Source organism: Apodemus sylvaticus, chromosome 10 (assembly GCF_947179515.1).
Source record: "Apodemus sylvaticus chromosome 10, mApoSyl1.1, whole genome shotgun sequence".
NCBI lineage: Eukaryota > Metazoa > Chordata > Mammalia > Rodentia > Muridae > Apodemus > Apodemus sylvaticus.
The window spans coordinates 65,400,622-65,416,363 of NC_067481.1; the positions used below are offsets into that span (position 1 = coordinate 65,400,622).

Consider the following 15,742-nt stretch of genomic DNA (forward strand, 5'->3'; position numbering starts at 1 on the left):
AAAGATAGTCAAGGCAATTCCTTAATGTCAGAAAACTAAGAGGCTTTGCTTCGGGCTCAACAAAATCCAACAGCATTCATTTCCTGCCCACCAAGCAAAAAGTATTCTGAAAAAACATGAGCCTGGCAGGACAAGCAACTGCTCAAAACTTAAGTAAACCATTTAATAGAGATGGAGCCGCTCTGGTGGGTAAAACAAGAGATTCTAAAGATACCAAAAATCAGATATTGTGACAAACCAGTATAAATGACAAGAGACTGAAGTTAAAATTACAATTGGATAGACTTGAGCTCAAAGGATTAATGGAAGCAAAAACAGATGTCACTTTAATAGAAAAAAAAAGTCTTAAAATGGTTTTAAGAAAATTCAAAATGTCAGGTGTTTTAATTATGGTTAAATATGGTCAAAAGGGATTGATTACAGGCAAAGTATTCCTAGGAACAATGTTTTTCTAGAGATAATCAAAAAAGAAGACCCAGCCTTCTGAAATACACAAAAATAAAAAATGTGGCAAAGGCTGACAGGATTGTAGATCAGCAGAGACAGACAGGGTGAGCCTGTGTTGGAGACACTCGGGACTTGTCATTCCATCCCTTCATATGGTACGGATGAAGGTCTGTTACAGCGTGGTCAGATAATCCCAACCAACGTGTAACACGTCTACTCAAAGAATCACTGATTTGTGTGCACTGCACATTATATACTTATGCTAATGTGGAAGTGTATAATACCTTTGAAAGTTTATGTTCACAGAGAAGAACCACCAGAAAAGCAGCCCTGACAAGATTCACCTTGAGGATGCTGAGATGCTGTGGTGGAGTGAGAGAACTGAGACAGGCTGACTCCACAACAGGCTTCAAACTGGCAGTTCAGGAGACTAGGCCTAGATCTCTATTTCCAGAACTGGGCAAGTCAGTTACCTGAACAACTCCAAGCCTCGGTCAGGCAGCCAATCAATACCCCACCATCAGTAGCTGCTCCACCACCTGGCCTGAGGCAAGGGAAGTGGTCGGGAACACTTTCCAGACTTCCCCAGCAGCAGTCAGCACCCCCCTCAACCCTCAGCAGTGGTTCTGGAATGTCCCTAGATATTAGAGCCCGTCAGTTAAAATAAGGAATTCCTCCCTGGAATTCCCCCTAATGTACTTTATATTGGGCTTGTGAGCTCACTTGGTTGTCTCCATCTTGGTAAATAGTAGACCCCAGCAGGCTGTACTTCTGCAGAATAAAACACTTTGCTTTTGCATTGATTTGAGTCTGGGGTATCATTCTTTGGTGAATCATGGACCCTTGCAGTATTGATTCCTGCATCTTGCCTGATCCTACCTCATACTGCCTCAATGATGTTTCCTCAGAATTCTGCTTCCAGGATAGCTTAACAGAAAGCTGCTTAGCCCCAGTTGGTCAGTATCACTGACTTATAGTCAGGACTTCAGTCAAGCCCTGAGCTTTCTCAGCACATAGAGACAGGACAGCAACTGCTATGGCTAGTTTTCTTAGGATCTGACCATTTTCCCAGTTTTCTTGGCCCCCCCCCCAAAAAAAAACTATGCCCCAAAAGATGGCAGTTTTAAGAGAGTGATGCCCCATTCCCAAAAGGGGTGGTGGGTGATTGTTCTGGTAGTCAGATGAGTTATGGATGTTTGTCATTTAAGGGATGTGGTTGCAAGTCGTAATGGTCTTGGATCTGGGAGGAAACAGTAATGGTTAGACTCAGATTTCTCTTTTTCTTTCTTCTTCCTTACCTATCTAGTGTTAAGAGGGAAAAGGGGGTGGGGGATACAGGAGTAATAGGAAAAAGGGTAGAGTATTAAATCTACTTTTAGACCAAAAAGTATTAACAAGCCAAAAATATTACATTGGTATATATCTTTGTATTTTGATGCAAAATTGAGGTTGTATTTTGCTAAAACGTACTGTTTTCAACTCTTATTTGCAGTTTTGTACCTGGGTGATTATTAAAAATGCAATATTAAGTTCCTGTTCTTCTAAAATCCGCTATTACAAACTGCTTGGGATAATCAATACAAGCTAATAGTCAATCAAGTGTATGGTCTTATAGGTACTAGTTTAGTTTTTTTCAAAATAAGTTTTGTTTAGTCTATGGTAGATACTTTCAAGGTTAATCAGAGAGTGAATAGCTAGAAACAGACAATTCAGTTAGAGATGGTTTTCAGAAACCTCAGAGCTCTACAGAATATGACATTTAAAGATGTTTTATTATTAAAAGGCTTTCTGGCAGTGAGATAGGTCTGTTCCTGACAGAACCTGTTTTTCTACTTCAAAGAAAGATGAGCATCAGAGAACCTCCCTGTGGAGTTTGCTTCAAATGTGGCAAACTGCCACTGGGCAAGAAACCGTCTGTGTGTCAACTGCTGACAGAATGCTGTCCAAAATGCACAAACTGGGACGCAGGGAACTCAACTGCCAAGCTTTGCAAGAACAAGGTAGCCAAGTCCTTCATAATTCCTGCTGCACAGAAAGGTCTGTCAGGGCTACTGGGCCAGAGGGCTGAGGACTGATGCTCCACCATCAGACAGGAATTTTGGGGGGACTGTCCTGGCAGCTAGCCTGTCATTTCTATAGTTCTGGAAGCTGCTTGCCTGCACTTCGTACACATTCAGGTGATATATATTCTTTCTCAGGTCTCTGGAGTCAAGGACTAGATAGTTATAGCCTCACAGTTAAGCCTAAATTGTCTAGGATTTTAAGTTGGTAATGCAAGTTATAATAGAAGTTGATTTAGGTACAGAACTCTGAACTCACCAACATAGGGTAGTTAACAGATTACTTTCTCCAAGGTTGCCAAAACATATGGACAGAACATTATAATTGTTATTGTTTACAGTTTATAGAAAAGAAGCCTTTTATTGGACTAAAAGGGGAAATGTAGAGAGACTCTCTTGTTCACTGTAAGAGCATTCATCTGTCAATAAAAGGCTGGTTGGCCAATGTGCTGAGGCAGGAAATTAGATGGGTCGTCTGTCAGAGCAGGAGGAGGGGGATGCTGGGATAGTGACAGGTGGGCAACTGACCCCTGAACACCGATGTGTGCAGCAAAACCTGAGGACCAGGACATGTGGCAGAACTTAGAATAACGGGAAGATTAACTTATCAGCTAATTAAGGAACAGCCAAGGTTTATGGCCTAGGTATCGGAAATATATTTGAGTCTCAGAGTTAACCTGAGAGCAGGGTCCGTGAGAAAAGACACAGCATGCTAAAAAGGGATGCAGAGTACTACTGCTGCACCTCAAGGACATGGAAACCGGAGAGTGGTGGCCAAGGGAGTCGGTGGTTTCCCTTTGCGCTTTTGCCCTGTGTCCGTAGCCTGCAGCACCCTGGGCTGCTGATGCCCAGAGCCTCCAGCACCACCCTCATGTCTGAGGCAGGCCGGCCCCAATGGGAAACAAGCTGGGTCACACCAAGGGCCCAGAAGGGTCACAGTGGAAACAATGCCATGCCAGTTCACAGCCTCACCTGAGTCCCGGGGTGCTAGTAACTTGTAACAGGAATGGGAACTGAGGGGTTCTTGGGGGAGGGTGTTAGGAAAGAATATGTGAAAGAAGGGGAGAGGAGCCCGCAATTATCTTAAGAGGGCTGGAGTGGACCAGTGGCCAGAGAAGGGCGCTACGAAGCAAGATATTAACAAGCCTGGGGGAGGGGGGAGGCTAGCCAAACAGAAGACCAGCTTGCCTGGTGAGCAGGTATATATTTAGGAAGGAGTCCTCTCGGAGATAAGCAGGGCTCTTTCCAAAGTTCCCCCATCTAGCATCTTGTCTGTAGTCGTTCTCACTTGAGCATTTTAATCTTGATTGTATTTCAGTTAGTTGCCCTGCCAGCACAGGTATTAACTCTTAGTGCCCCAGAGAAGCGTGGGTAGGTGGCCACGGTGGTGAAACAGCACCCTGCCTTCTGGAGAACCATGGCACACACAGTGTCTGTGCCCGACCCCAAGCCTCTATCCTTTCACCCACATGGTCACTGTGGAGATGACCATTTGGCCCGACTTCGGAGCCCCCAAACAGAAGAATGGTAGTAGCGGCCCAGGGAAGGCAGCCTGGGAAAAGCTGTGCAAATGGGAGCCATCGTTCACACTGTAGAAGGACACCTCCCCGGCCTGGAAGTCCAGGAAGACACCCATGTGGCTGGGAGGCTCCGTGAGCGTGACTGGAGTGGAATCGGGCACCAGGGACAGATGTTTCTTCCCCTTGGACAGTTGCACTACCCAGAAACCGTTCTCTGGGGACTTGAGCACCCTGTCCTTCCGGCTCACGTTGTCTCTGCACACCCCCAAGGCCCAGAGTGCGTCCCCGGTGAGATTCATGCCCACTTCCCAGTAGTGCCTTCCAGAGGAAAAGCTCTTCTGCCCCACTGCGCAGGGGTAGGCCACGAACCGGTCCTTGCTGTAGGGGGCGCTGCCCTCGGGCGGCGGGCTCAAGTACCGCCTCTGGCGACTTTCATACAGGAGGAGATATGGATATGCTGAGCTGGGGTCCGGCATCACATCCTCTGCAGAGGGTCCATGTGGACAGAGAGAAGTAGAAGTCATTCGAGGTAGATGGGCCAGAACCCTCAAGATGGCGGGGTGGGACACGGTGGCCAAATGGCTCTTCCACACCCACCGAAAAGCCTCCCTCTACCAGTCCCAGCTGGTTGGGGTTACCTCAGGGTCTTACACTACAAATCCCTGTGGATAGTGATGATTGTGAGTCACCAAGACTAAATGGGGCAAACTTAATTCGGGAGTCAGAGTTGGAAAGACGGTAAGTGCAGTTTAAGACACTAATTTCTAGTTGGTAGCTCTGGTCCTGTGTGGCATCCAGGTAAGGCAGAGCAGTGCCCAGAGACCTGGGTCTCCACTTACCTTGGAAGCTTTTGAGCACCTCTATCTGTCCTGGAACTCTGCATACGGTCTTGATAGCCACGGGGAGGACCACCTCTGGGTACTGCATGCTGAGGCTCTCCTTCCTCCAGGGGACACAGACTCATGTCCCCTCTGGCTCTCCACGTGCTCTATCCTCACCCACCTCCACAACCACCTCTACTGAGGGTACAGTACCTGGTCAAGGTGTCCTTCACATCCTGCAAGCCACAGGGGGGAGAGTTCAGAGCGGGCCCTGCTTGCTGGTGTCAAAGCTACCTCTGCTGCCTGCCACTTGGGGACGTGTCCTCAGATGGACAGTCCCTTCCCACACGACAACTTTGTGCTCTCCCTGGAGTCTTCCCTCTCACTCCCGCTTGGCAGACCCTGAGCGTTTCCTCAGTCCATGGTTGCCAGCCTGTGGTCTGGTCAGTGGAGAGGAGGCCAAGTCCTGGGAAACCTGCTCAGCACTTACACTTGTAGAGGCAAACAGCAGGGCCCCACTAAGCAAGCACCTACCACTGAGCCACACTGCCCTGCTCTTTCCCCACACCTTGTCCCTTGAAGCAGATAAACCCTGAATCACAAGTCCTTGTGTGTGTGTGTGTGTAATATGTGTGTGTGTATGTCAGTGTTTGTGTGTCAGTGTGCATGTGTATGTGTATGTGTGTGTATGTGTGTCAGTGGTTGTATGTGTGTGTATGTGTATGTATATATATGTATGTGTATGTGCGTATGTATGTGTGTCAGTGGGTGTATGTGTGTGTATGTGTATGTATATATATGTATGTGCGTATGTGTGTAGGTGTGTATGTGTGTGTGTGACTGTATGTGAGTGTATATGAGTGTGTGTGTGTGTGTGTGTGTGTGTGTGTGTGTTATGACGCTGTTTATGAGTCTGGCACAGAGAATGCTAACAGAATAGAGGAGAATCATCTCTAACAATGGACCATGGTGATGCTTGTGCTCAGTAATCAGCTGGAGGCTGGATGGTCACGCTTCTCTGAGGCTATATAAATCACCAGCTCCACTGCTCCTGTGAGTATTACTTGTGCAGACCCGCAGATCACCTCACAGTAGCTTTGATAGCCAAGACAGTGACTGGTGACAACACACAGCACAGATATATTAAACAAAGGGGCAATCTGCACTAGAGGTGGATTTTATCGTATTCCTCAGAATAGCATGCAGTCTAAAACTTAAGGACTGTTGACTTCTGAATTTTCCCCTTTGATATTTTCAGGTTGAGCATAAATGAAGCCACCTGGGGAATTAAGCTGTGGATAGGAGAGAGCAGAGTTTCCTCCCTGTGAACTCCGGCAGCTGCAGATCCAGTTAGGGTGCAGAGGACACGGGGGCAAAGAAAGAAGGATAGGAAGTACAGTGGGCATGGTTTGAGGGAGACGGGCTGGGGGGTGACAGCCTAGAGTCCCTGGAGACCTTATAGAAGCTAGAATCTACAGACTTCTCAAGCGCCATTAACATCCTGGCCTAGAAAACCACAGGGTCCCACCTGCCTTGTCTAACTGCGTTAGGTTCCCATCAACATCAGGTTGGAATTTAATTCCTAATGTCACAGTATTGAACAATCAGTGTGTGGGAGGGCCCTTAAGAGGTGACTAGGCCACAGGCCCACCATGGTGAGGGGGGATGAGAGGGTGTTGAAGTTAGCCTGCGCTCGTTTACTCTGGCAGGTGTTGGCGGGCTGCTTGTCATATGAGGCCTTCAGCAGAAGCAGAGCAGTTGGCAGCAGCAAGCTCTTGGACTTCTAGAACTCTGGGCTAAAACTGTTTTTAAAGAATGTGTTTGTTGTCTCTTCTTCTGTGTGTGTGTGTGTGTGTGTGTGTGTGTGTGTGTGTATGCACTGTGGACAGTGTGGGCCATTTGCTGTGAGGCTGGGATAGGAAGGGTCAGTGACCTTCAGGTATCAGCCCAGCCTCATCCTGTCAGGTTGTATTTGTTCTGCCAGCTCCTGGGCTGAGTGCACATCTTCAGGCCACAGCCCACCTCGTGGTGTAGCCATGGGTTTGTGGCAACACGGAAAACCCCAAGGACACGATGCCCGAGCATCCTCGGGCCTCACCTGCAGCATCTGGAGCGGCTCCTGCTGGCTCCGCTCCTCCAGCTGCAAGAGGATCAGGTCCAGGGAACGGCTCTGGTGCTCCAGGAAGGCCTTGCTGTCCTGCAGCTTCCCTAAGGTGTCCTCCTCCTCCTTCTTCAGGACCTGGAGGAGCCTCCGTTCTTCTTCCACCAGAAACAAGACCACCTTCTGGAACTCCTCCAGGATGCGCTCTCTCCGCTCTTTCACTCTCTCCTGTGGAAGTGGAACGGGGACCCCAAACTGGCCATGAGATGGGCCCAGAAAGGATGGATTTCCTTCAGAGTTGCCACACAGCAATTCTGGACACTTGGTGGACACTTGGTGCCCTAGAACTCTTGGACAAAGCTGGGAACCAGGACTTTTGACATTTTGACAGATTTCCCACAACATCCCTGTTACACCCTAGCAGGACCTGGGTAATGGCACCTATACAATTCAAATGTCCCTATGTCCTGGAGTCAGTGGCTTCAGAACATGGGATCTCAAAGAAAGACACAGTCATCATTCATGAAAAGGACAGAGGGCTCCTAATGACCAGGCTAAAGATGACATTGGAGTGACCCATGTCCCTAAAGCTGTTGATCAAAATTAGTAAGAAATCAGAGTTTCAGAGACAACAAACTTCCCAAACTGGCCCCTCCCTCCCTGATTTCCCCTCTCCTTCCCCTTCCCTTCTTCCCTCCCTCCCTTCCTCCTCCCTCCTGTGTGAGTGTGTGTGTGTGTGTGTGTGTGTGAGAGAGAGAGAGAGAGAGAGAGAAAGAGAGAGAGAGAGAGAGGGAGAGGTACTTGTTTGTCTTCCTTTTCTTAGATGGGCTTTCTTATATAGTTCTGGGTAGCTTGGAACTGGTTATGTAGCCCAGGCTGACCTTGAACTAACACAGATCTTGCTCTTGCCTCTGTGTTCTGGGATCACAATTAAGCACTAACGAGCCACCCCTTGACCCAAACAGACCATTTCCAGTAAACAGGAGGAAGCTGATCCTTGCCCAACAGTACCACAGGATGATCCATGGTCAACCAACCCGATCCCACTCTACAAGATAACTTTGGAGTGAAAGGACCAATCTGCAGCCATCTCAGTCTTTGAAATCAAAGGCACAGCCCACATTTATCTTATGGAGGCATTGCCTGGATTCTAGGATAAAGAAATTAGAGCTATTTGAGATCTGATACAAAGGGGGGCTGGAGATACGGCTTAGCAGTTAAGGGCAGTGCCTACTCTTCCAGAGGACCAGGGTTTGGTTCACAGCACCCATCTATGCCTTACATCTTCCTAAACCATAGTTCCAGGTGATCTGATTCCCTCTTATGGCCTTACTGGGCATTGAATGAACATTGTTGATATAGATACATGCAGGCAAATATCAATATGTATAAAATGAGGATACTTTTTTTAAAAAAAGGTTTGAACTAGCCAGGTGCAGTAGTGCCTGCCTGTAGACATAGCAATTGGAGAAGCTGAGGCAGGACTTAAGCCTATGAGTTCAAGGCTAACCTGAATTTATGAACACCCATCAATTAAAAAAAATAATGTGCTATTTTGTTCTCCGACAAGCTTCAGGATTCTATGTGAGACACACTGTCACCTGTTGTGCAGGCTCAATTTGCAGGTCAGGCACCGAACCTGCAGAATATAGGAGCCGTTTTCCTCCTTGGAGCCCTGAAAGGCACTTCCTGTCATGGATGTGGGCGGGTATGGGCACACAGGGTGGAGCAGCAGCCGTCGTCACCCACCTGCCACTCAGTTAAGTTCTGTTCCTCCTTGGCTTGCAGCGTCTCCGTCTTCATCATCTCCTCCCGTAGATATTTTATGTCCTCCTCCAACATGAGCTGGACACACAAACAGGCCTCCGGTCAGCAGACCCCATCTCTGCCCATGTCTGGACTGTGGTCCTCTGAGGCTGAACCGACCCCAGAGATCCTCATTCTAGCTTCTCATTCCAGCGGCTATGCCATGCTAGGGGCCGTAAGCTGGAGCTCTTGAGATGACCTCTCTTGACCTGGGCTTTGGAGGTTAGGTCATGGCAATGTATTCGTAAACTGACTGTGCTGCATGAACTCACTGAGAAGTTGGCTTTGGACTCAGCATCGCCCCCGCCACCCCCAACATCTATTTTACACCCAGGCATGTTTGTTGAAAAGTGCCCTTGAAAGCCCCTTGTCCTAAGAGTGGCTGGTCCCCTGACTCTGACGTGACAGGTAGGAGTGAAAAAAGCAAAATAACCCAAGAATAAAAATGTGTGTGCTTAGGAACAACTATAGAACAAGCCACTCCCAACAGAGATTACACTTGTTTATCCTGTGATGTAAAAATGCATCCAGTGTTAAAGAGAAGCCTGAATTGCAGTCATAGAGAACACATCCACGGAGAGCGAGCTCAGTTAACCGAGCCGAGCCAAGGCAAGCTAAACCAAACCAAACCAAAAAACCTCTGCAGCTGACTGCCTCGACTTCCCTAGTTAAGTCACTGACCCCTACTTGTAGGACCCCTATTTAGTGATATTGACTTTTTTCTCTTGATCAGGCTCCTCCCTCAACTGCTTCCGCTGGATGTGGTAAACTCTTCCGATGACACCGTGCCATCCGTCTACTGTTTGTATCTGCTGCTCATCGTGTTCTTACTTTTGCCTGCCACTCATTAATAAACACGGCTACTATAGACCATCCTTGGGAACATGTGGACGAGTCGCACACCTATTTTGTTCTGAAGGCAAAGGATACTTCCTCCGGTTGTGACCGTCTCTAAACAGTTTTCTTCCTCCGCACCCCCCACCCTCGCTCTGTTAGCACCAGTGCTCTTATTATGAAGTGAAAGTCCGTGCTGAGGCCAACTTGACTGAACTCCCCCCCTTCCCTGGACTTGTAACCCCTGACCCAGCATTCACCTTATACTCCCTTGCAGCCTCATCCAGAGGCAACACCCTGTGTATCCGGTGCTCCTGGGCCTCCCTGCAGACCACACAGATGGGGCTCTGGTCATCCTGGCAGAACAGCTTAAGGGGTTCTTGGTGTGCTTGGCACAGGTCTCGCTTCTGTAGCCCAGGGTGCTGGCGGGCCATCTCAGCCACCTTTGTCAGTAGGCGGTTGGGCCTCAGGTTCCTCTGAGGGGACATCTCCCTGCACTCGGGGCAGGGGAAGGAGCCCTTCTGCTTCTTCTTCCCTTTCTTGGCTTTTCCCTTCTCCCAGCTCATCTGGATGCACTCTCTGCAGAAGTTGTGGCCACAGGCAGTCATCACAGGATCAGTAAAGTAGTCGAGGCAGATGGAACATGTGGCCTCTTCTTGCAACCGTCTGGCAAGCTCCACAGCATCCATGGCTCCTGGGGAGAAACGGGGAGGCTTCCACTGCAACCCCGTGGCAAGCAGGAACACGGAAGGGTGCCCCGGGCAACTCTCCCGCCCCGCCACACCCCTGTACAACACAGCAGGAGCGCCCCCTCTGTAATCCTTCACGGATAGGAACAAAAGCTGGTGTCCAAATGTGGGATACACAGACACTGACCAAATGCTAGACAGACCACGGAACCTCAGCGGCTAAGCTTGGTCTTGGCGCCTGGGTCAGCTTAGCTCTGAGCTCCCTCCTGTACCTTGGGGGACTCCCAGCTGTTCTGCCGTGTTTGCTGTCAAGCCTTATGTCTACCCTGGAGCCACATCTCCACCCCAAAAAGGCTGTGATAGTCAAATGTCAGAATGATGTCTTTAACTCTCCCCTGGTAAAACAAGAAACTTAGAACGGAATAGAGATCCTTTCAGTTAAGGTGCAATGCAGAAGAGATTCAACACAACACCCAGATACAGGGGCTCCATATAGGTACATGACACACCAACACAGGCACACACAAAACAGGGCCTACATATAGACGTGCAGACACATGTACATATACAAGCTTGCACACGGGTAAATATGTTTGTAACCACACACATGAACACATCCACACAGAAAACATGTGCAAGCATACTTACACACCATAGCAAGCACAGGCATGTGAACATGAGTGCGCTCTGAAGGTGCACACAATGCACGTGCACAGGAACACACGTACATGCAACTCTCAAGTCTGAGTCCTGCTAACCCAGGCGGTGGAGACCCTGAACTGCCCCCATCCTGCTTCACAAGGTCCTTTTTGAGAGTTCAGGAATGAGGTCGACTCTCAGTGCTCCTCATTCTCGTTCTCTCTTCTGAATCCTGAGAGCCAAGGCATCTTCGGATATTCCGGAGTGTCTGCCATGTTAATTTCATCTGAACTTTCTATGAGCAGTGCACAGGGCATTTTTAGCTCCTCCTGAACTAACCTTAAGAGCCTCGGCACTGCCCACCTAGTCAGAACCAGGGCCAAAAGGGTGAGGTTGCCTGGCTTCCCAAGGGCAGAGACAGAAATCAGAGCTCTTGGCCATCTAAGGCCTTTTGTCAGTGAGGGCTCATCTAGGAGACCCATGTAGTCAGAGTGATCCACGGTTTGAAGCCTATGGTTTGACTTTTGTCGGGAACAGAAGGGGCCCCTAGAGTCTATGCAGAGGGTGAGGGAGCGAATTCTCTGGACGGCGATTACTCACAAGGAAGGAGCCTTGCACTGCGCCAGGTGCCAGGGCCAAGTGCGCCGCGTGGGGGAAAGGCTGGGTTTGTGCTACAGCACTGGAGAAGACCAGGAGCTGGAGCAGAGGGGCATTGTGGCGTCAACTCACGCAGGCAGGTTGCTTAGCTGAGACGCCGCGGGGGCGGGGCTGAGGCTGCTACACCGCAGGGAGGAGGCGGGGCCTCGTTGGCCAGAGAGAAGGGAGAGGTGACAGGAATATGGCGGCTTCGCTAGAGAGTTGTGGGACCAATAGATCAATGGGAAAAAAAGAGATGGGGGTGGTGGTGGGGGGAGACTTGGTGACTCAGGTGGGGACTGCAAGTGTGGTCGGGTTTGCATGGATTGAGGCTAGGAAAATGAAAAGGGGGCAATTTAAAAGTTAGGGATTGAAAGTTGGAGGTGGCAATCCATGCCTTTAATTCTAGCACTTGAGAGGAGGAGGCGGAGGCGGAGGCGGGCTCATCTCTGAGTTTGAGGCCAGAGGGAGTTCCAGGACAGCCAGGGCTTCTCATAGAAAGTCTTAAGACTACCCTGCCCCCCACCCCACCCCGCAACCGCTAATCCCCCTTCCCTGGGCCTGGAGATGTAATGGGCTTCAAAACTTTCCAGTTGTATACTTGCATTATATGCACACCCTAGGAGTGATTTATGTATTTAACATAGCCATTAATGAGTGTTTCCATTATGTAGCAGAGGTTAAGTTTTCTGTGTTAATCTCACAGCCATATTCAGGCTATTCCCCTCAGCCCTCCACTATGTGGCTCAGTTAACCATCTCAGGCTCCTCCCTGCATTGAGCAAGTCGGTTAGTCTCCATGTTTGTCATCTTCGAACACCACCCTTTTTGTATGGATCAGAAGTTATACAGTACTGGACAATGAGAAATCAAGGCTAGTAACACTCAAGTGCAGGGCAAAACATCATCTTGATAAGAGAGGCGCCTATTGCTTGCCACACAGGCTGAGTCAACATAATACTTTCCTACTCTACAGGAATTCTATAGGGTAGGATTCCCTGGATGTGTCCCTTGGAAAAACGTAAGTTAACATTTCCCTGACTCTTTTGCCGCCGAGGTAAGAGATAGGAAACATTAACTTTAATAAAAGACAGCTCACTGGGCTTTTCATCAGGAGAAAGGTCAACTTTTAAAGCACAGGAATAGCTAGCCTTTTTAGGTCTAGGTAAACAAGCCTCGAAATATAAGGCAATTAACATAATTTACTCGGCGGGCAAGTGGAGTAGAGACTTTGGATACTATCTACTACGCAGACGCAGTCCGCTCGTTTACTGTGCATGGAAGCTGGGCTATTTTCACCTAGGAAAGGTGAAACCAACCCTGCGCCCCAAGGGCTCAGGCCAGAGCCGTCTGAGAAAGCAGGCTCTAGAACGTCAGAGAAAGCAGGCTCTAGAACGGCGTGGAACCGCAGGACATACAACCCTACGGCCAAGGACCAGCTCACAAGCCCCTAACCCGATTCCTGGGAGGCACCTGGGAGGCACCTTCGAGGCCCAGCCACCTTCGCTTCACTCCCCGGGGAGACAGGCATCCAAGCCTGGGTTACAGACCCTCTTCCCGAGTCCGTGGGTGGCTCTGAAAAGAGCCGTTGGGTTCATGAGCAGTGAGTCAGTGAGTGCCTGGCGGACCTAAGCCCGTTCTCCGCGAATGCGCCGTGCCAGCTGGATGTCTTTGGGCATGATGGTCACCCGCTTGGCGTGGATGGCACACAGGTTCGTGTCTTCGAAGAGACCCACGAGGTACGACTCGCACGCCTCCTGCAGCGCCATCACGGCGGAGCTCTGGAAGCGCAGGTCGGTCTTGAAGTCCTGGGCGATCTCGCGCACCAAGCGCTGGAACGGCAGCTTGCGGATCAGCAGCTCCGTGGACTTCTGGTAGCGACGGATCTCGCGCAACGCCACCGTGCCAGGGTGGTAGCGGTGCGGCTTCTTCACTCCGCCCGTGGCCGGGGCGCTCTTGCGGGCCACTTTCGTGGCCAGTTGCTTGCGTGGGGCCTTGCCTCCCGTCGACTTCCGCGCCGTCTGCTTGGTGCGTGCCATCTTCCTGAGCCGCTCTCCTCCCCTACTCCTCAGGTGCCCAAGGTGGCGAGCAGCACGGCTTTTATAGACCGAGCTGCATTCCGATTGGCTGCCCACCAGTTCGCAGTATGGGATGCTGAACTCTGATTGGTCCACTGGGGCTCTACTTTACACCTTAGATTCTCTCTGAGCCGGCTGCTTTTCAGAGCTGAGAGTTGAGGCTCGGTGGGAGGGCAGCGGGGACTGGAGAAAAACCCAAGTCGTTTTCCTGGAATGTTTGTTTTTCTTAAACAAAAAGCAAAACAACCTTGCCTCGATTCACAAGACACAAAGAACCTTCTAGAACCTTTCTGCATGCCTCTTTTAGATGGCAACAAGGCATAGTTTCCCGGAGTTCTGGAATACTAAAAAAAATCGACCTGGTTTAAGGACGCCCCTGGGGGCAGCGTGAACTCGGGCGAGGGCTGGAGGTAGCTTAGCAGTTAAGCTTAATTCCAGGACTTGGGAGGCAAAGGATGGTGGATATCTGTGTTTGAGGCTAGCCAGGGCTACATAATAAAAAAGAATTGTTTTAAAGGAGGGAGGGCGGGGGAGGTAGAAATAGAAAAAATAAACAAAAGAGGAAAATGAACAAAAAAGTTATTTGCTGGGAAAATGGAAATAACTCAAGATCACAGTGTTAAGTAAGTCGGATCCAGGAAGAAAAGCATGACATGGGCTCTCTAGCATCTGGAAGCTAGATTTTGTTTTTTTAGCATAAAAATGGGGTTGGGGTGGATATTTATAAAGAGAAAGTTGACCAAAGGGAAGAGGAAAAAAGGGAGACCTGATGTGGGTGTAGATATGAACAAAGATTGTGTTACTAAGTACAGTTAATATACATTAATAAGAAAATAAAAGATATGACTCAAAGGAGAGTCATGTGGTCCATGCTTATAACTTCAGCACTTGGTTAGGACAACAATTTTGAGGCTCTCTTAGGGTACACTGAAATGACCCTTTATTAAACAAAACATCTTTAGATCTAAAAATAAAATAAATAAAAGATTTCTGAAGCAAAGACTTTCGAGAATGACATGGGTTGTACTCGAGGATCTCCCAAAGGCCTCAGACGATACCTGGGCATCCGACGATAGTAATGATGGTTACTTAGAACATGTCAGAAGATGAAAACGGTCGTCCACATAATTTCAGAAAACGTTGAGTCCAGTAAAGTATACAAATCGAACTGTGATGCTTCTTTACAGATTTGGTTAAAAAAATAGAACACACTGCCAATCATGGTGTTTGGCTTCTAAACATATATGTGTAGGAGGACGTGGGGTTGTCCATTGCGGTGCCCGGGAATCCGGGTGACCCGGCCCACGCCACTCTCTAGTGACCGCGTATGGACACAGTGACAGAAAAAATGGCTTTTCTTTCTGAAAGAACTAACCGAAGCTCTTGCCTCTGGGAATGCACGACCCTGTGAGACGGCGACACACAGGGTTTGGAACCTTGAGGGAGCCAGGCAGGAAGGAGCTGTGAGTCTTTCATCCTTGCATGCACCTCTCCCAGCCAATGGGATCAGCCAGAGCTTTCGGACTGACCAATCGGAAAACGGCCCTGAGCAAGCCCAGCTCGGAGCCGGAGAGGGCAAAGCGCGTCGCTTCTCCTGCACCAGGCCGAGGCGTCCAATCAGAGGACGCGGAGAACCTTCCGCCCGCCCCGCGCTCACGCTCACACACTCCCGCCTCCCAAACCTCGGCAAGGCCAAACTGCAGCCGGCACCGCGGGGGATCCCGAGCCGGGCTGCACCACGAGAGCCACTGCTATAATCTTAAATCTGTTTTTGTTTTGTTATTCCAACTAGACTGCGCCGAGCTTCCCACAGAAAAGTCGCGCCGTACAAGGCTGCATGCAACTGCAGAGCAGCGTCTCAAAATCTGGGAAGAAGCTTCTTTTCTTTCTGGAGCTCTCCCTTCCCTGTAGTTTCCCTCTTTCTCCCATTCATTATCTGATCCGCATCTCTGCCTTGGGAAAGGATCAGATGAAGGTTTACTGTTAGGGGTAGAAGATGGGGGCGGGGAACTCAGCGGAGGGGCATCGCTGCCTTCTCCTCTCCCTGCTGCTTGCTATGGGAGGTCAGTTTCTTTCCATCACCGGCTACACAGGGAAGAAAACCCTTGTTTT

At 49.4% G+C, this 15,742-nt stretch overlaps 2 protein-coding genes across 2 annotated transcripts; both read right to left on the minus strand.

Moving 5' to 3' along the window:
* Positions 1-3,960: 3,960 nt before the first annotated feature.
* On the minus strand, positions 3,961-10,278 carry Trim17 (tripartite motif containing 17). The gene is made up of 6 exons (XM_052194137.1): positions 9,850-10,278; positions 8,699-8,794; positions 6,947-7,177; positions 5,062-5,084; positions 4,867-4,970; positions 3,961-4,511 (listed from the first exon to the last, which is right to left on the minus strand). Exons 1-6 carry the CDS (start codon positions 10,276-10,278, stop codon positions 3,961-3,963), a joined length of 1,434 nt encoding a protein of 477 aa, XP_052050097.1.
* Positions 10,279-13,030: 2,752 nt separating this feature from the next.
* H3-4 (H3.4 histone, cluster member) lies at positions 13,031-13,608 on the minus strand. The gene has a single exon (XM_052194157.1). The coding sequence runs from the start codon at positions 13,589-13,591 to the stop codon at positions 13,181-13,183; it is 411 nt and encodes a 136-aa protein (XP_052050117.1). The 5' UTR covers positions 13,592-13,608; the 3' UTR covers positions 13,031-13,180.
* Positions 13,609-15,742: the final 2,134 nt, after the last annotated feature.